This window comes from Thunnus maccoyii, chromosome 16, assembly GCF_910596095.1.
Source record: "Thunnus maccoyii chromosome 16, fThuMac1.1, whole genome shotgun sequence".
In the NCBI taxonomy this organism is placed as follows: Eukaryota; Metazoa; Chordata; class Actinopteri; order Scombriformes; family Scombridae; genus Thunnus; species Thunnus maccoyii.
In genome coordinates this window covers 30,233,452-30,247,081 of record NC_056548.1, presented here as the reverse complement: position 1 = coordinate 30,247,081, position 13,630 = coordinate 30,233,452, and the positions used below count along the sequence as shown (strand labels likewise).

The 13,630-nt window shown below is 43.5% G+C and overlaps 1 protein-coding gene across 1 annotated transcript in view; it reads right to left on the bottom strand.

Moving 5' to 3' along the window:
* Positions 1-12,707, bottom strand: part of LOC121881144 (neurexin-3a-like) — a 93,996-nt gene extending 81,289 nt beyond the window's left edge. Inside the window, exon 1 of the mRNA XM_042388792.1 lies at positions 12,170-12,707. Within this exon, the coding sequence (XP_042244726.1) occupies positions 12,170-12,707 (538 nt within the window). The remainder of the gene's footprint in view (positions 1-12,169) is intronic.
* Between the last annotated feature and the right edge of the window lie 923 nt (positions 12,708-13,630).

Here is a 13,630-nt window from a genome sequence, read left to right as displayed (position 1 = left end):
AAATAGACAATTTAAATCTATTAATAACTAAAAGAACAGAACCGACATAAAGGAGCAATAAAACAGCTGTAGCCTGCAGAATATGTTTAAAGAAAATGTTTCTTATTTAGTTTGTGAAAGTCTGACGTTTTTTTCAGGCTCAGCATGATTTTATAGGAGACGCAGCAGTGCAGTGTCATATTTTCCTGAAGGAGCTGAGACGCACTGAAACGGAGAAGAAGAAAGGGGAAGCCTTTGGCTCATGATTGATTCATGATTCAGTAATCTTCATTTTATAAATAAATAGGCTATGATCAGCTGCTGTTGGTGCTTTCATTCCTTCTCCACAGGTAGTTTTGCTGATCTGCTGTATTACAATAAAAAGCCCGACTGTTTACTGTCCTATCAGATCAGCTGGCCAATCAATACACACTTTGGATCAAAGGGGTGTTGCCGTCCGTTAAAAAACTTCTGCATAGGATACACCTGTGTTTCCTCACTCTAAACTCCCCCAGGAGCCTCCTTGCTCCTCACTCCTTGTCTCCACCAGGTGCATTTACGGGATTGGAAGATCCGCCATGATGGCGGAGGGAGATAGGTTTCCAGGTCACAGAGGAGAGAGGATGCGAGGAAGCATAGAATTAGCAAATTGAAAAGCAGCCCCAGTGTCTTCCCAGCCTATCAGGTCCCAGCCTGCCCCTGTGTCTTGTCACCTGTTGCTCATTGTCTGATTAGTTTAGTTTGTATTTAAGGTCAGGTTTTCAGTTGAGTTTTGGTGGATCATTGTTCTGTTGAGTTTGCGCCTCTCCACTCAGCCAGCTTCTGTTTTGCCTGCCCAGTCCCAAGAATAAAGGTTTTCTTTTCTGCATTTTGGTCTCTGCATTTGGGTCCATTCCTGCTACTCCACATGACATGTGCACTAAAGGTTATGTGTATGCAGTGGTTACTTGTTGTAAGTGGTTCAATTAGGGCTGCATGCTAAGTAAAACGTCTAGGTTTAAGTCACTTCCGCATTGGCTTCACTTTTTAGACCTGGAACTGCTCACTTGGTCAAGTGGCAAAAGAACAGGAACCAAGACCCATGACATTCAACTGTAACCAATGCAGGAGGCTTAGTTAGCCACAAGCAAACCTTCACCAAGCTAAGCCAAGAAGGTAGCAAGTTATATCATCAGTTAATGCAAGTAGTTCCAGTGTAAGCAGCAGGAAAATGAAAATGAGTTGTGGGCTGCATGTTTGTGTATGAGAGACATGATATAATATAAATTTAGCCTAATGTCAAGTAAGCTTAATCAACATGAAAGCAGTGTTTTGTTTTATCATCAGATAGCAGTTTGGACACTGGTTGAACCTTAATGCAATACTAGTATTTGTCTGATGTAACTGGATCAAGAATCAAATCACACTGAAATTAATCATTTCAGGTCTTTGCGTATCAATCAAATTGAGAGATCAGTGCTGATACCCAGCCCTACTGTTCACCCATACCATCAAAGAAGATGGCTCAAGCAAAGCCAGAGTATAGGAAGTGGACAAACTGGAAAGGCACAAAGTGGCTGTCTTGTTTATCCATTTATAGCTCTCTGGATTACAGCTTCACTTATAATGTAAAAAACTGGTATGAATTCTGGACTGAAGTCAAGTTATACTTGAATATGACAACCCTTTGTCTAATGTTCTTTATGATCACTTTCTCTGGTGTATATTATTGCAAAAATGTGTATGTTTTTTGTATCAGTTTAAAACACATTATCTGTGTGTATTTAAATGTATTCTTATTTGTTTATGCCCCCAATACACGCAGATTCATTGGTAGATTGTATATTTGGTGCAATTCAAAAAAAAAAAGAAATAGTGCATTTGTTGGGAACTATTTTCACGGCAGATTAATACACATTTGTTGCTCTATTAAGGATTTCCAGCAGCAGGATAGTATATAAGATACTGTATTTGGAACTGTGTCAAAACAAACTGACTATTTTCAGCATCTGAAACACAATTTTGAGTGCGAAGACCAGCACATGAACCACGCTGAGGTCTTTAGCTTCTGCAATGTGATTTATTTCCACGTGAAACAAATATAAGGATGAGGTATATTTTCAAGAGGGATTTGATCCCATCATTCAGGGAGTTGATATGATTGTTCAAAAGGGGGCATTACTTAGCGGGCATGAATTATCAATCACAGAACCACAGTGATTGAGAGCAGTCGAGAACTTTTGGGATCCACCTTTACAGGACATGTTCTTTTAATCTGAGAACAAAACAGTCATTACAGGCTAGCTGCCTGTAATGTATTTTTCACACCGCAGTGTTCGCCTGCAGTTCTCTTTGACTCTTACAGTTACCAAAACATATCTATATTGTTCCAGTGTGGTCAAAGATATGGTTCCTGGAACATTGTTTTTGTTTATTATAATAATAATAATAATAATAATAATAATAATGCAGAGGTAAAACGCAATCATAAACTGAGAAAGAGAGGAAAAAGCATATATGACAAGATTATCCATTTTTGAGCCCACTGACTCTTTCTCTCCCTCGCTGTCTCTGTCTCTCTCCTCTCCAAAATAATTCCATTTTGCCAGAGCTTCAGGTCATGCTACCAAACCCACAGAAGCCAGCAGAGTCACTGCCAAGCAGCTGTCGTGTAGAAGTAATTTCATAGCCAGCTAATTTGAATCTGCCAGATCGTTTTTCATCTTTTGGCATTAGCTATTTTCATTAATTCCCTCATCTCTTCAATTACAGGTTCATGACTACAGCAAAGGTGAAGGGGAGGTGATTGTAATATGTGGGAAGGAGTGGGTAAGACTATTACACAAACACCCAAAACATTAGTAAATATTAGTGGTGATGTAGTTCACACAGTACACAGTTACTAACTGCTGGAAGCAAAACCTGAAGAAAGCCTCATATTTCTTTCAAAAAGACATTAATTCATAAAGGATTTTCCAATTTTTCCAAGTCCATCCAAATAAAACACTCACATGTCATAAGTACGTTTAAAGAATTATTGGTTTCTGCAAGAACACGTAATAGTATGGAGAGAAGTCCAAGAGAGACAGACAGCAGATCTGGACCAGTCCCAAACATCAACACAAGGAGAGCTGAGGAATGTGCCACTTAAACAGAAAACTTAAGCTTTAGTTGGCAAAAGCAGCTTTGCATTGGATGATGTTGATGTAGATCAATGCAGTAATATAGCCAGCATTCTGCACACACGAACATACACACAGACAAGGACACTAAAGAAGTATTTACGTGCCCCAGTGAGTACATTATGATCTCATGATTAGTACATGATGGCCTCTGGTGCCCAGACATCAAAAAAGACAAGAAGCTACAAATGGAGAGATGTAAAAGATGACTGCAGGTGCCAAATTAAGCCTGTAATGTGAATGTACACATGGATGCTTCTTGCACACACACACACCCTGAAAGTCTGAGAACACAGAGGAAAACTTGAGAGTCTAAAATAAAGCATTTTCTCTAAAACCTGATAATGACATCACTTTGATGCCAATCTTTTACATGTTTCAAATGTATAATGTTAGTTTAGAATGTTTGATGTGTGTTTTTTTTTACTTAGGAGCCATATCAAAGACACATTTCTGTCAAAGTTTTTCTGATCAAATTTACAAAACATGCCATTTAAAAAAGGAAAAACCCACACACAAAGTTTATACATGCAATGCACTGATGATGACATGAAGTGCTGATCATCTATTTCATATATTCAGTTTCTTACAGTACAGTATTCTCAGAGTTTCATTATGTAGAAATGTATTCTGATATAAATGTCAGTGTCAACAGATTCCATATCAAAATATTTTGTTTTTTGTACAACACAGTGGGAAAGTCTGAGAGTCTGGAGAGGTCAGGTGATATTTCTATCCATGAAATTTGGTATAGATATGTATGATCTCAAGAGGATGAATTCCAGTGCTTTTGGTAGTCCCGTGGCCTTTCCTTTTGCACCACCATCAGGCCAGAATTTCCACTTCTGTACAGAAAAGTTACAATCTAATGGGCAGATTGCAATCAAACTTCCTGAGAACAGTCAGGCTTCCCAGAGGATGAACTCCTGCCATGTTGGCCACCACATCGGTGCATTCACGCAGTGGAGTTGCCACCACAGAGGGCTCAGTAAAAAAATGCAGTGGTCCTCGTCCTAGTTCAGTTGGGTTCAGCTTGTGCCACAATGCAACGTGACGTCATCTGACAAGGCACTACATTGACCAGTCACATACAAGCAGGTGCACATTCCTGGTGGATTACTTTGTAAAGTAAATGCTGTATTAAACTATTTACCTCACAGTGGTCTCTGGTTAATAACTTTCCAGAGTTGTAAAATCCTGTCTGTGAGTTTTACAAACCACTGTGCAGTGTTTTGGCTTCTGATAAGCCTTTAAATGCATTAATCTGTAACTACAACTGGAATTCTTTGATTGTATTTTATTGTCTCACCAGTACCTTAAACAACACTCTCACACCACTGCAGTCCCTTGTACTTTTTTAATGCAGGGCAGTAGGGAGGAGATGAGGATGGCCATATGGACATACAAAACACACAGATCTGACAAGGGTCCACCGTTTGCCTCCCACTACCTACAATGTTATCATTTATCCATCACCATACTAACTATAGCAGTGGCAGATCAGAAAACATTACAACGTAGTTTTATTTTATCAGTCATTTTGTGGACTGTAATAAACAATGCAGTATCTGGCTTTTTTTTCTCTTGGAATAACAGTGCATCATTTTTACATTTCTGCCAGGCAGGTTACACCCAAAGCACTACTGTATATGATTTAGTATGAGCCTCTGTGGTGAAGACCATGCATCTCTATTGTGAACAGCTGTGAATCAACATAATGGATCATCCAGCACACAGCATCTACAGTTGGAAGATAAATGGGGAGAGGGATGTGAGGAAATAAAAAAATAAAAGGGGAAAGTAAATATGAGTAAATCCTCACCCAACCAGTATCCTCTCGGGGGGGGTGGGGGTGGGGGGGGGCTCAGGATACTGGTTGGTGGAGGATGGTTGAAGGAGAAAGAAGCACAAAAGAGAGGGTGCTGTTGGGAGTCAGTAAAGATGTGGGGGGGGGGGGGGGGGGGGGGGGGGGGGGTGGTCCAATGATGCATAACACAGATAACCATCAGCAATTTCAGCATTTAGATTTCCATTTGTTCAGCAGCTTGACCAATGGTGCATTGGGATGTCTGCAGCAAACACTGATGTAGAAGTGAAGCACAGAGCGGCGGCGGGGGGGGGGGGGGGGGGGGTGGAGCCACTGAGGCCTCAGCTCTGGGGAAGAAAATAAGAAGTGCTGCCATTTTGATGAGCTGTTTAGACAGTGGCTTTTTTTTAATTTTTTTTTTACACACGTATGTTGATAAATATGATAAAGGCTAGAATTTGTCTAGATTCACAGTATGGATTCACACTTTGCAGGAATTGTCTGTGCAAATGAAGAGACTGACAATTGTCTCCTTCACGTAGACAACAACACTGATCCATCCTAAACCTCAAAGAAAAAGCACACAACTTGATGGGGTTCAGACGTAACTGGACTGATACACATAAAGTCAAATAAAATCATGTTTATGGAAAATCCTTTACAGTCAATGAATGGCTGAAGTCTTGGAGCCATAGATATCAGCAGACAGTATCTTCCCTGGTGATGCTCTCCCAGGCCTTCACTGCAGACACCTTCAGCTTTTGCTTGTTGTGGGCTCTCTCTGTCTTTACTCTGGTCTTCAGCAGGTGGAATGCAGCTCAGTGGGATGGAAATCAGGTGATTGACTCGGCCAGTCAAGGATATTCCACCCGAAAAGCTTTTTGGTTGCTATGGCAACATGTTCAGGATGGTTGTCCTGCTGAATGATGAAATGTGCTCCAATAGGTTTTTTTGCACTTGTTGCACTGAATGTGAGCACGCAGGATGATCCTGTATACCTCTGCATTCATCCTGTTGCCTCTGTCAGCAGTGAAATCATCAATAAATGCCAGTGTGCTAGTTCCATTGGCAGCCATACATGGCCAAGCCATAACAGAGGCACCACCATGTTTGATGGATGAGCTGCTATGCTTTGGGTCATAAGCTGTTTTTGTGAACTGCAGCCTGTCTGTCTCTTTATGAGGCATACCAGGGGACTGCATCTTTTGCTGAATCCTCTGAGGTTCTGGTCATGAATTCTTCTCTTGATTATTGACAAGGAAACATGTCTGCCTACATCCCAGAAAGCATTCTTGCTGTGCAGTAATGAAGGGCTTTTTCGTCACCATGCAAATGATTTTTTGGACACTTACATGCTCCTTAGTCTACCAGCTTGTTTGCCATTTTCTAGTTTTACTGTGTGCACATGCTTTTTTTAGTCTCAGCATCTTCACTTGCATGGTCACCTGTACTTGCATGCTTACTCCTCATATTGAGAGACAACTCCACCTCAATCAATTCTGAGCCACATGTGGGCTCTTTTGTGCCAAACTAACATTGAAACGACACACAGCTGCCCAACAAACATTTAGTAGCAAACTGTCTAATTCCGTTTAGACAGTTATGCTTCAGGGCATCGCTATGTTGTGAATGACAAGTTGCTACCACAGCGATATTGTTGGTTAGGTAACCGTGGCATATCCTGAGATTCACTATATAGCCGTAGACTTAGCGGTCGCTATTTAAGTATGTTTTCAGTTCATGAAAGTTAATTGTAACATTTTGGTGGCCAAAAAGTATTGTTCAGTGTTAGCATTAGGTTCAACTCCACCCTCTCATCCAAATATGGTCACTTTTCTTCACTTCTGACTGCAAAAATACAACGGAAAACAGACAAAATGGCAAACTCAGCTAGGTTTCAAAACATGTAGTTAACTTGTTAGCTTAGGTTAGGGAGCAGAACCACGCCTCGGCCACACCTCTAATCACCTGCCAAGCCTACTAATACCGGGTCCACCCATCCTACCCTCTCTGTTTCAGATTTCTCAAGGGCAGACAGACCGTGCTTCTCGCCTAAACGCTTACACAAGAACTCTGATTTAAACAAAGACACAACCAAAAAAAAAATGAAAATCTTATTACTTACCAGAACTGCGGATCTACCCGATTGATTCAGATGGCGATCTGTATGACAATCTGTTTGACACCGGTCCACCAAACTCACAGCAGCAACCAGACTGTGGCCAAACACCCTGGCATAGTTGCTTGCGTTCGGTGGTCAGCGTACCTCAGCCCCGCCGGTGTCTCCATCCAACCTCTGCCAACGAGATCTCTCTGACTCCGACCTCAGAGTCCCGCAGATCTCAGGCCTCCTCTCCGTCTTCAGCGAGGGCTGGATGCCACAATAATGGTTGTAGGAGCCAGCGCCAACTCTCCTGATCGGCAGCTATCCCCATAACGCAGGCTTCCAGCTCCCTGCTCTCCACCATGGCGCACTCATGGTGTGCCCTCACCTGTGTGGTGGCAGTCTCCGCATCCACAAACTGAGCCGAATATCACAGACTGGACCATTGCACGCCTCCAACGTTTCCTGCGAGGTAAAGGCATCCCATTTCACTGCAACGCACACAAAGCCGAACTTTTCAGACTGTATTCAGCTTCCACCAACGTAGCAACAGACCCCATATCTCCTGCACCTCCGGGTTCCTCACCTGAGCCACCATCTGCCACTTTTGTCAAGCGTGACATCACAGGGCCAGGGTCGTTTTTCTCGCATAGCCAACACAGCGGTTGGAGAGCCCCATTCATCAACTCAAGGGGTCCCATCACAGGCTAACCAAGTTGGTGTTCCTCAGCCTCCTCCTTCACTTCCAACTGGTCTATCCTTTCCCCCTCCCCTCCCCATCCCCAACCCGTTCCTTCCCCAACACCCAAATGTTTTTTCTCATTGTGTTACCAATTTCACCCTGGCCACTGCACTGCCACTCGCCCAAACCAGCTTCATCTGTTTACCGCCATTTTCCTGTCTCTCCTGCATTACGTCAACAGATTCTCTCCAGTAAGACGTACATTTAGCCCAGTTCCTTAAGCCATCCTTCATCAACACTAACCAGCTCAGGGAGATACAAACAAACTTCGGTTCTGTGCAACTCCGCGACCCACTACCCTCACAGTGTAAAGATTTAACTCCCACAGAATTTGCTTTCGCTTTTTCTCTCCACCGAGATATTATCTGTTCAGCATTTCCCACGCAGAGAGCTGAGCTAGATCTTTCTATCGTGCTCAACATGGCTTTACGTTTTGGAGAGACAGGGTTTTGCAGCTACCACGTGCACTTTGCTAACCAGGCAGCTGGTGGGTTACAGCAATTTAATCAGGGAACATACTGGGGCGCCCTCGACTCTGAACTCTACTGCTGTTTATTTGCAGCATGCACTTCCCTCTCCTGTGAGTTATGTGCAGCCCCTTCCCACCCTGCCACAGCATGCACTGTCACTGCTCCTCCAACTCATTAATCCCCCTCTTTCTCTCGCGATGCCACAGTCTTTAACCGCTGGTCACCTGCTGCACCCCCACCTCCCATCATCCCTAAGCCCACAGACATAGATCCTTCAGTCAATGTCCCCATGCCAAAGGGGGTCGACAAATAGGGAAGGTCGATCCTTAACCAGGGAGGCAGGATGGTGTGCAACAACTTCAATCACCTGGGATGCTCTCTTTCCACACCTGCAGACTAACTAGTACAGAACCTCAGCACACCTGTTAAGAAGCCCCAGGCAGGTTCCTGACTAAAAATCACAGGCTCCCTTACGTTATCTATCTTCTTGACAATTTTCTCATTGTCACCATAGACTGTATAAAGATATGGACGTAGTTACCGTGACATCACCTGTTGGTTTCTGAAGAGCAATTTTGAAGCTCAAAGTGAGCCGCTCCAGTCGTCGCCATTTTGGCAGTGCATGACACTGCCTAACTCCCAGCCAATCAAAAATGGGCAAGGATGCGGGCCAAATGGCTGAAACAAGCCACCTGGTGGCTAGCGGACCTGTCACTCAAAGCAGCCATGTCCTTCATTATGCATAACTTTATGGCTTAATAAAAATTAAATGGGTGAGTTATAAAAAAAAAAAAAAATCACTCCCCGTACAGTTGTCATGAAAGAGGAAATTAGCTATAGAGACCAAAACCATTTTTTGTACCAGGCTGTAAACATGTTTATTTCTGCTGCAAAGTTGGGCATTTTAACATGGGGGTCTATGGGAAATGACTCGCTTTGGAGCCTCAAGTGGCCATTCGAGGAACTGCAGTTTTTGGCACTTCAATACACTCACAAACACTCTGAATTCAGCATTCCTCTTTCCAAGGAGAAAACATCAGGGCCTGGCACTTCCATTGAGTTCCTAAGCATCGCCCTGGACTCAACTTCGTTCAAAGCATCTCTGCCTTCTGAGACATACAGCACATCTCTCTGCTCCTGTCACTACCTCCTGGCAAAAAATTCACCAAACACCAGCTACTAGCCCTCCTTGGCCATCTTAATTATGCCGGCCACATAATTCCTCAAGCAAATCTCCTTGTCCATCCTTTTGTCTAAGGCTGCTGCCATTCCCTCTCTCCAAGATAGGGTTGTTATGGATGATGCCTGCAAGATGTACATGTGGCTAAATTTCCCGTCTTCTCAGAATGGCATTTCCTTCTTCTATGATGACTTCATCACCCAGCCTGAGGACATTTAACTGCACCTCCCTCCACGGGTTTTCGGCGGCTACTATGGGGGGAGACGGTTTGCCTCTGCTTGGCCCCCAGTGTTCGAATCCCTCGGCTCCGAGTACCGCTCTCCTTCATCTGCACTCTATGAGCCGTACCCCTTCTTAATAGCCACTATTCTTTGGGGGCATGAATGGTGTAAAAATAAAATCCATACTTATCCGCTCCAATAACACCACAGTTGTAGTGATCCTAAACAAAGGTAGATCTCGTTCTCTAGCCATCATGCAGTTCCTGCGCAGAGTCACCTTATTCTCAGCTCAACACCAGTTCATTGTCTGGGCAGCCCACATCCTGGTTTCACTGTCTCAACTTTCCAGAAAGTCAGACACTTGGCCCCAGAATCGGATCTTCACTCAGCACTTATCCATTTTGAGCCACAACATTCAGCTAGCTCCACAGCTGGCAAACCTCTCTAACGCTTCACTAGAACTCATCCTTTACAGTCTCATCCCAAGCACACTTTGTCTACCTAACTGGCTGGAATTGCTTCAGGGCATATCACTGTCCACCTGCAATTTCTTACCCATGTTCATTCCATCCAAAATCCGGTCCTCCACCATCCAGACCTACTTAGCAGGAATTGACTCCTTCATCAAACTAGTCACTGGCTTCCATTGTCCTTCAGCCCAAATGAGCCGCTGAACGAATACATCAGCTCCAGGTACGCCACTGAGGCATCACCTCAACACCCATTCTTCCTCACCAAAACAGAGCTCACGTTCAAATCAGTTCTATTTAAATATGTCCAATATATGACAATTTGAACATTAATATAGCAGCAAACAAGTATTTGCTATGTAAAGATATAGTGGAGTGATGGCGTCCTGAGCAGAGAATGAAGTCACACTCTGTGTGTGTTGTTATCCGAGCTTCTCTGTTCTTTGTTTAGATAGCCGGTCCAGCTGCACATGTTATTGTATGTGAGTGTGCATGTCAGTGCATGTGAGTCCCTCCGAGTCCTCCCCATGTTCAAAATGGCAGCTGGGTTACAAACTTTCTCATATTACAGCTTTGTAAGCTGTCTGTTCAGGGGCTACTTTCTTTCTTTTTTTTTCCTTGCAATTTTCCTGAGTAAGCAACACGCACATTTGTTTTGGTCTGAGATGCTGGTGTTGTAGTGCGACATCTAGTGGGGCTGAATGTCATATATTGCACCTTTAATCCTTTTGTTCATTAATCCTGACAAGAGTAGAACAATAGTCAATATGACCTTGGCAACTTAGCTTAAAAAGAATGTGTCAAACACAAAGATTTACTTTACAAAAATGTACTTCAGAAACACATTTGTTTGATTGTTTTGGTGTTGTTGTTGTTGAACCTATTCTTCACTGTCTCCTTCACAGTCTCCTCCACATTGACACAGAGCTGTGCACTTTAAGGAGGCTTTTTTGCATGTACAACGCCCCCGGCAGCCTTTCTTGCAGCCACAACCTAACGCCTGGGACACAGCCTGTGTGAACCTCAGCAGTGCGTGTCCGCCGCTGAACTGCTGTGTCTCGCACACACAACGTTGCTTCTGTGGCACTTCTGCTGCCAGCTCTATCTTTCTACATAGAGTTTGGCATTGATAATGGCCATCAATAATAGCATGTTTCATATCATTTCATTATAAATTTCATTTATATTTATTTTAGTCAGAAAAAGATTAAGAAGCATGTGCTCAATTGTTAAAAATAAATAAATAATATGTGAGGTGAAAGTGGCTTTCTTTCTGATGGGCATGGTGGCGTCTGGTTGAGCATACTTCTGTGTCAGCCACATACACCCCTCACAAAGGTTTTTTAAAATTTATTATATTAATCATTCCTCCAGTTAAACCCTGCTGTCACCACTTCTAGTGAAGAAAATCCCTCTAGACGACACCAAGTTCCCCAAACGAGCCAAACACACTCCAACAAACAAAGCTCCAAACTGTCAGGAGGGAAACTGACAACAAATAAGGAAAATAACACCAAATCTCCATCTGGAAGCAGGTGAAACAACAGGCAGGAGCTCCGGTTTGAAGTAATATCACTGAAAGCGACAGGAGTCGGGAAAAGAAGCTCTGTGTGTCACCGACTCTCTGCACTGGAGTTCCCCGCCTGAGAGGCTCCCTGCCCCGGCGTGCACCGCACAGGCTGACCCGCAGTGGTGACACTTCATGTCTGTGACATATTCTACAGATATAGACACTGAAACCATAGTGAAAGGTGTAATGTTGTTGGTATGATGTTAATATAACTGTGAACAGATCATTTTCTCTATCTATTTTTGCTGAGAACCGCACACGTCACGCAGCCGCGCATGAGACGTGCGTCTCGCACGGGCTGTGTGGCTGCTCTAACCTGTTAACATGAGCACCGAAATGAAAAGCATGAAGCACATGCGCTGCTCACACAGGCTATGTGTCCCAGGTGTAAGAGTTAAAGGATGAACTGGCTTGCCTGTGGAAGAGTTGACCACAATGGTCTCCAATCGCTTGGGTCCATCCAACCCCAGTCTGTTGGAGATGGCATATTTGGTGCCCCCTCAAGTGCTTGTCCCCAACAGTGTCCTCCTTGGTACACTGCTCTTTTGAGGTGCTGCTTTGACAAAGCCATGAAGGCCTCTGTTGCCATGTCATCGGCATTCCAGGTATCCCATGCTGTCTTCTTGCCCCTGGTTGCAAATGCAGATACTGTGTCACAGCCAGTGAAAGCATGGAACACAGGAAGGGTCTTGGATTTGTCAGGACCCAGAGACTTGGCAATCTCATGGGCAGGTATGTATCTGAAGTTCTTGCCAGTCCCAAATGCCACCCACAGCTCCTCAATGTCCAGCTCTGACACATGCACAATAGCTAGGACCACAACATATGCGTCCACAGTCCACCGGGTGATCTTTTTAAATACTTTTCTTGCAGCATCCACCACATGGAGTAGCTTCCTTGTATCTGCCTCTTCATGTGTGCAAGGGGCAATCTGGTCTGTTTCTTGTGAGTGAGATGATAGAACATTGGGTCCACAAGTGGAAACAACTTTGGTAGTCGACATTTCCACAAGTGTCCTCGCCATGAAGTGAAAGAGCTCCGTTTTGTGTTCATCCACTCTCAGGAAGCCTTTCCAGTTGGTTGGTATCTTGTTTTTTCCATCCACTCTTGCTCTTGTCCCCTTTACTCGCTTCTGTCTTGTCTGGGACTTTAAGCTGTTAACGTCATAGCAGTCCCATACAACATCCACTCTGTTGGCCCTTTCAAGTTTCTCTTAGATATAAAGTGTGAAGATCTCGCTGGAAAAGTAATTGAAGGTTTCAGCAAGTTTATGACTGCTGACCCATCTAGTATTTGGACCTCATTGTCTGGGACACTTGTTATACTGTTCTCTAGGCAAGTTAACAGATCAGCCCTGTTTCCCAAGCTTAGACCACCATGAAGGGAGAGTGATGGGAGGTAGGCCTGATTTTCATGTTTGAAGAAGTTTTCTAGGTTCCCATCGCGGGTCTGACAGGCAATATGTCCCCCTTGTCGACATTAATGTAATCACTCAGAGAGTGATTATAAATTAAAGAAATATGCTTAAAATTTCATTCTGCATCTTCTCAGATACTGAGATTTCATTATAATCCTTCTCACAACATTACTGAATTCATCATTAACTATTCACCTGAACAGTTAATGATGTTGTATATAGTATTATTGTAATCCTTGACCATCAAAACATGGGAGTAGACATCACCTTTTCTGTGTTATCATCTTTGGCTCAGGTGATATGGTGCAAAATACATAATACGGTTATGGCAGAAAGCAAAATGGCCGCCATGGCCGCCATGAGGTGTTTTTGCGATGGCTCCATTTCTGAAAATGTTCAGGGCCCCAAACTGTACAAGTGTGCCAAGTTTCATGCTTTTATGAAAAAGTGAACATAATTTTCACATATCACCTGGAATAGACTGTACAATTGCTATTTGTTTATCTTTT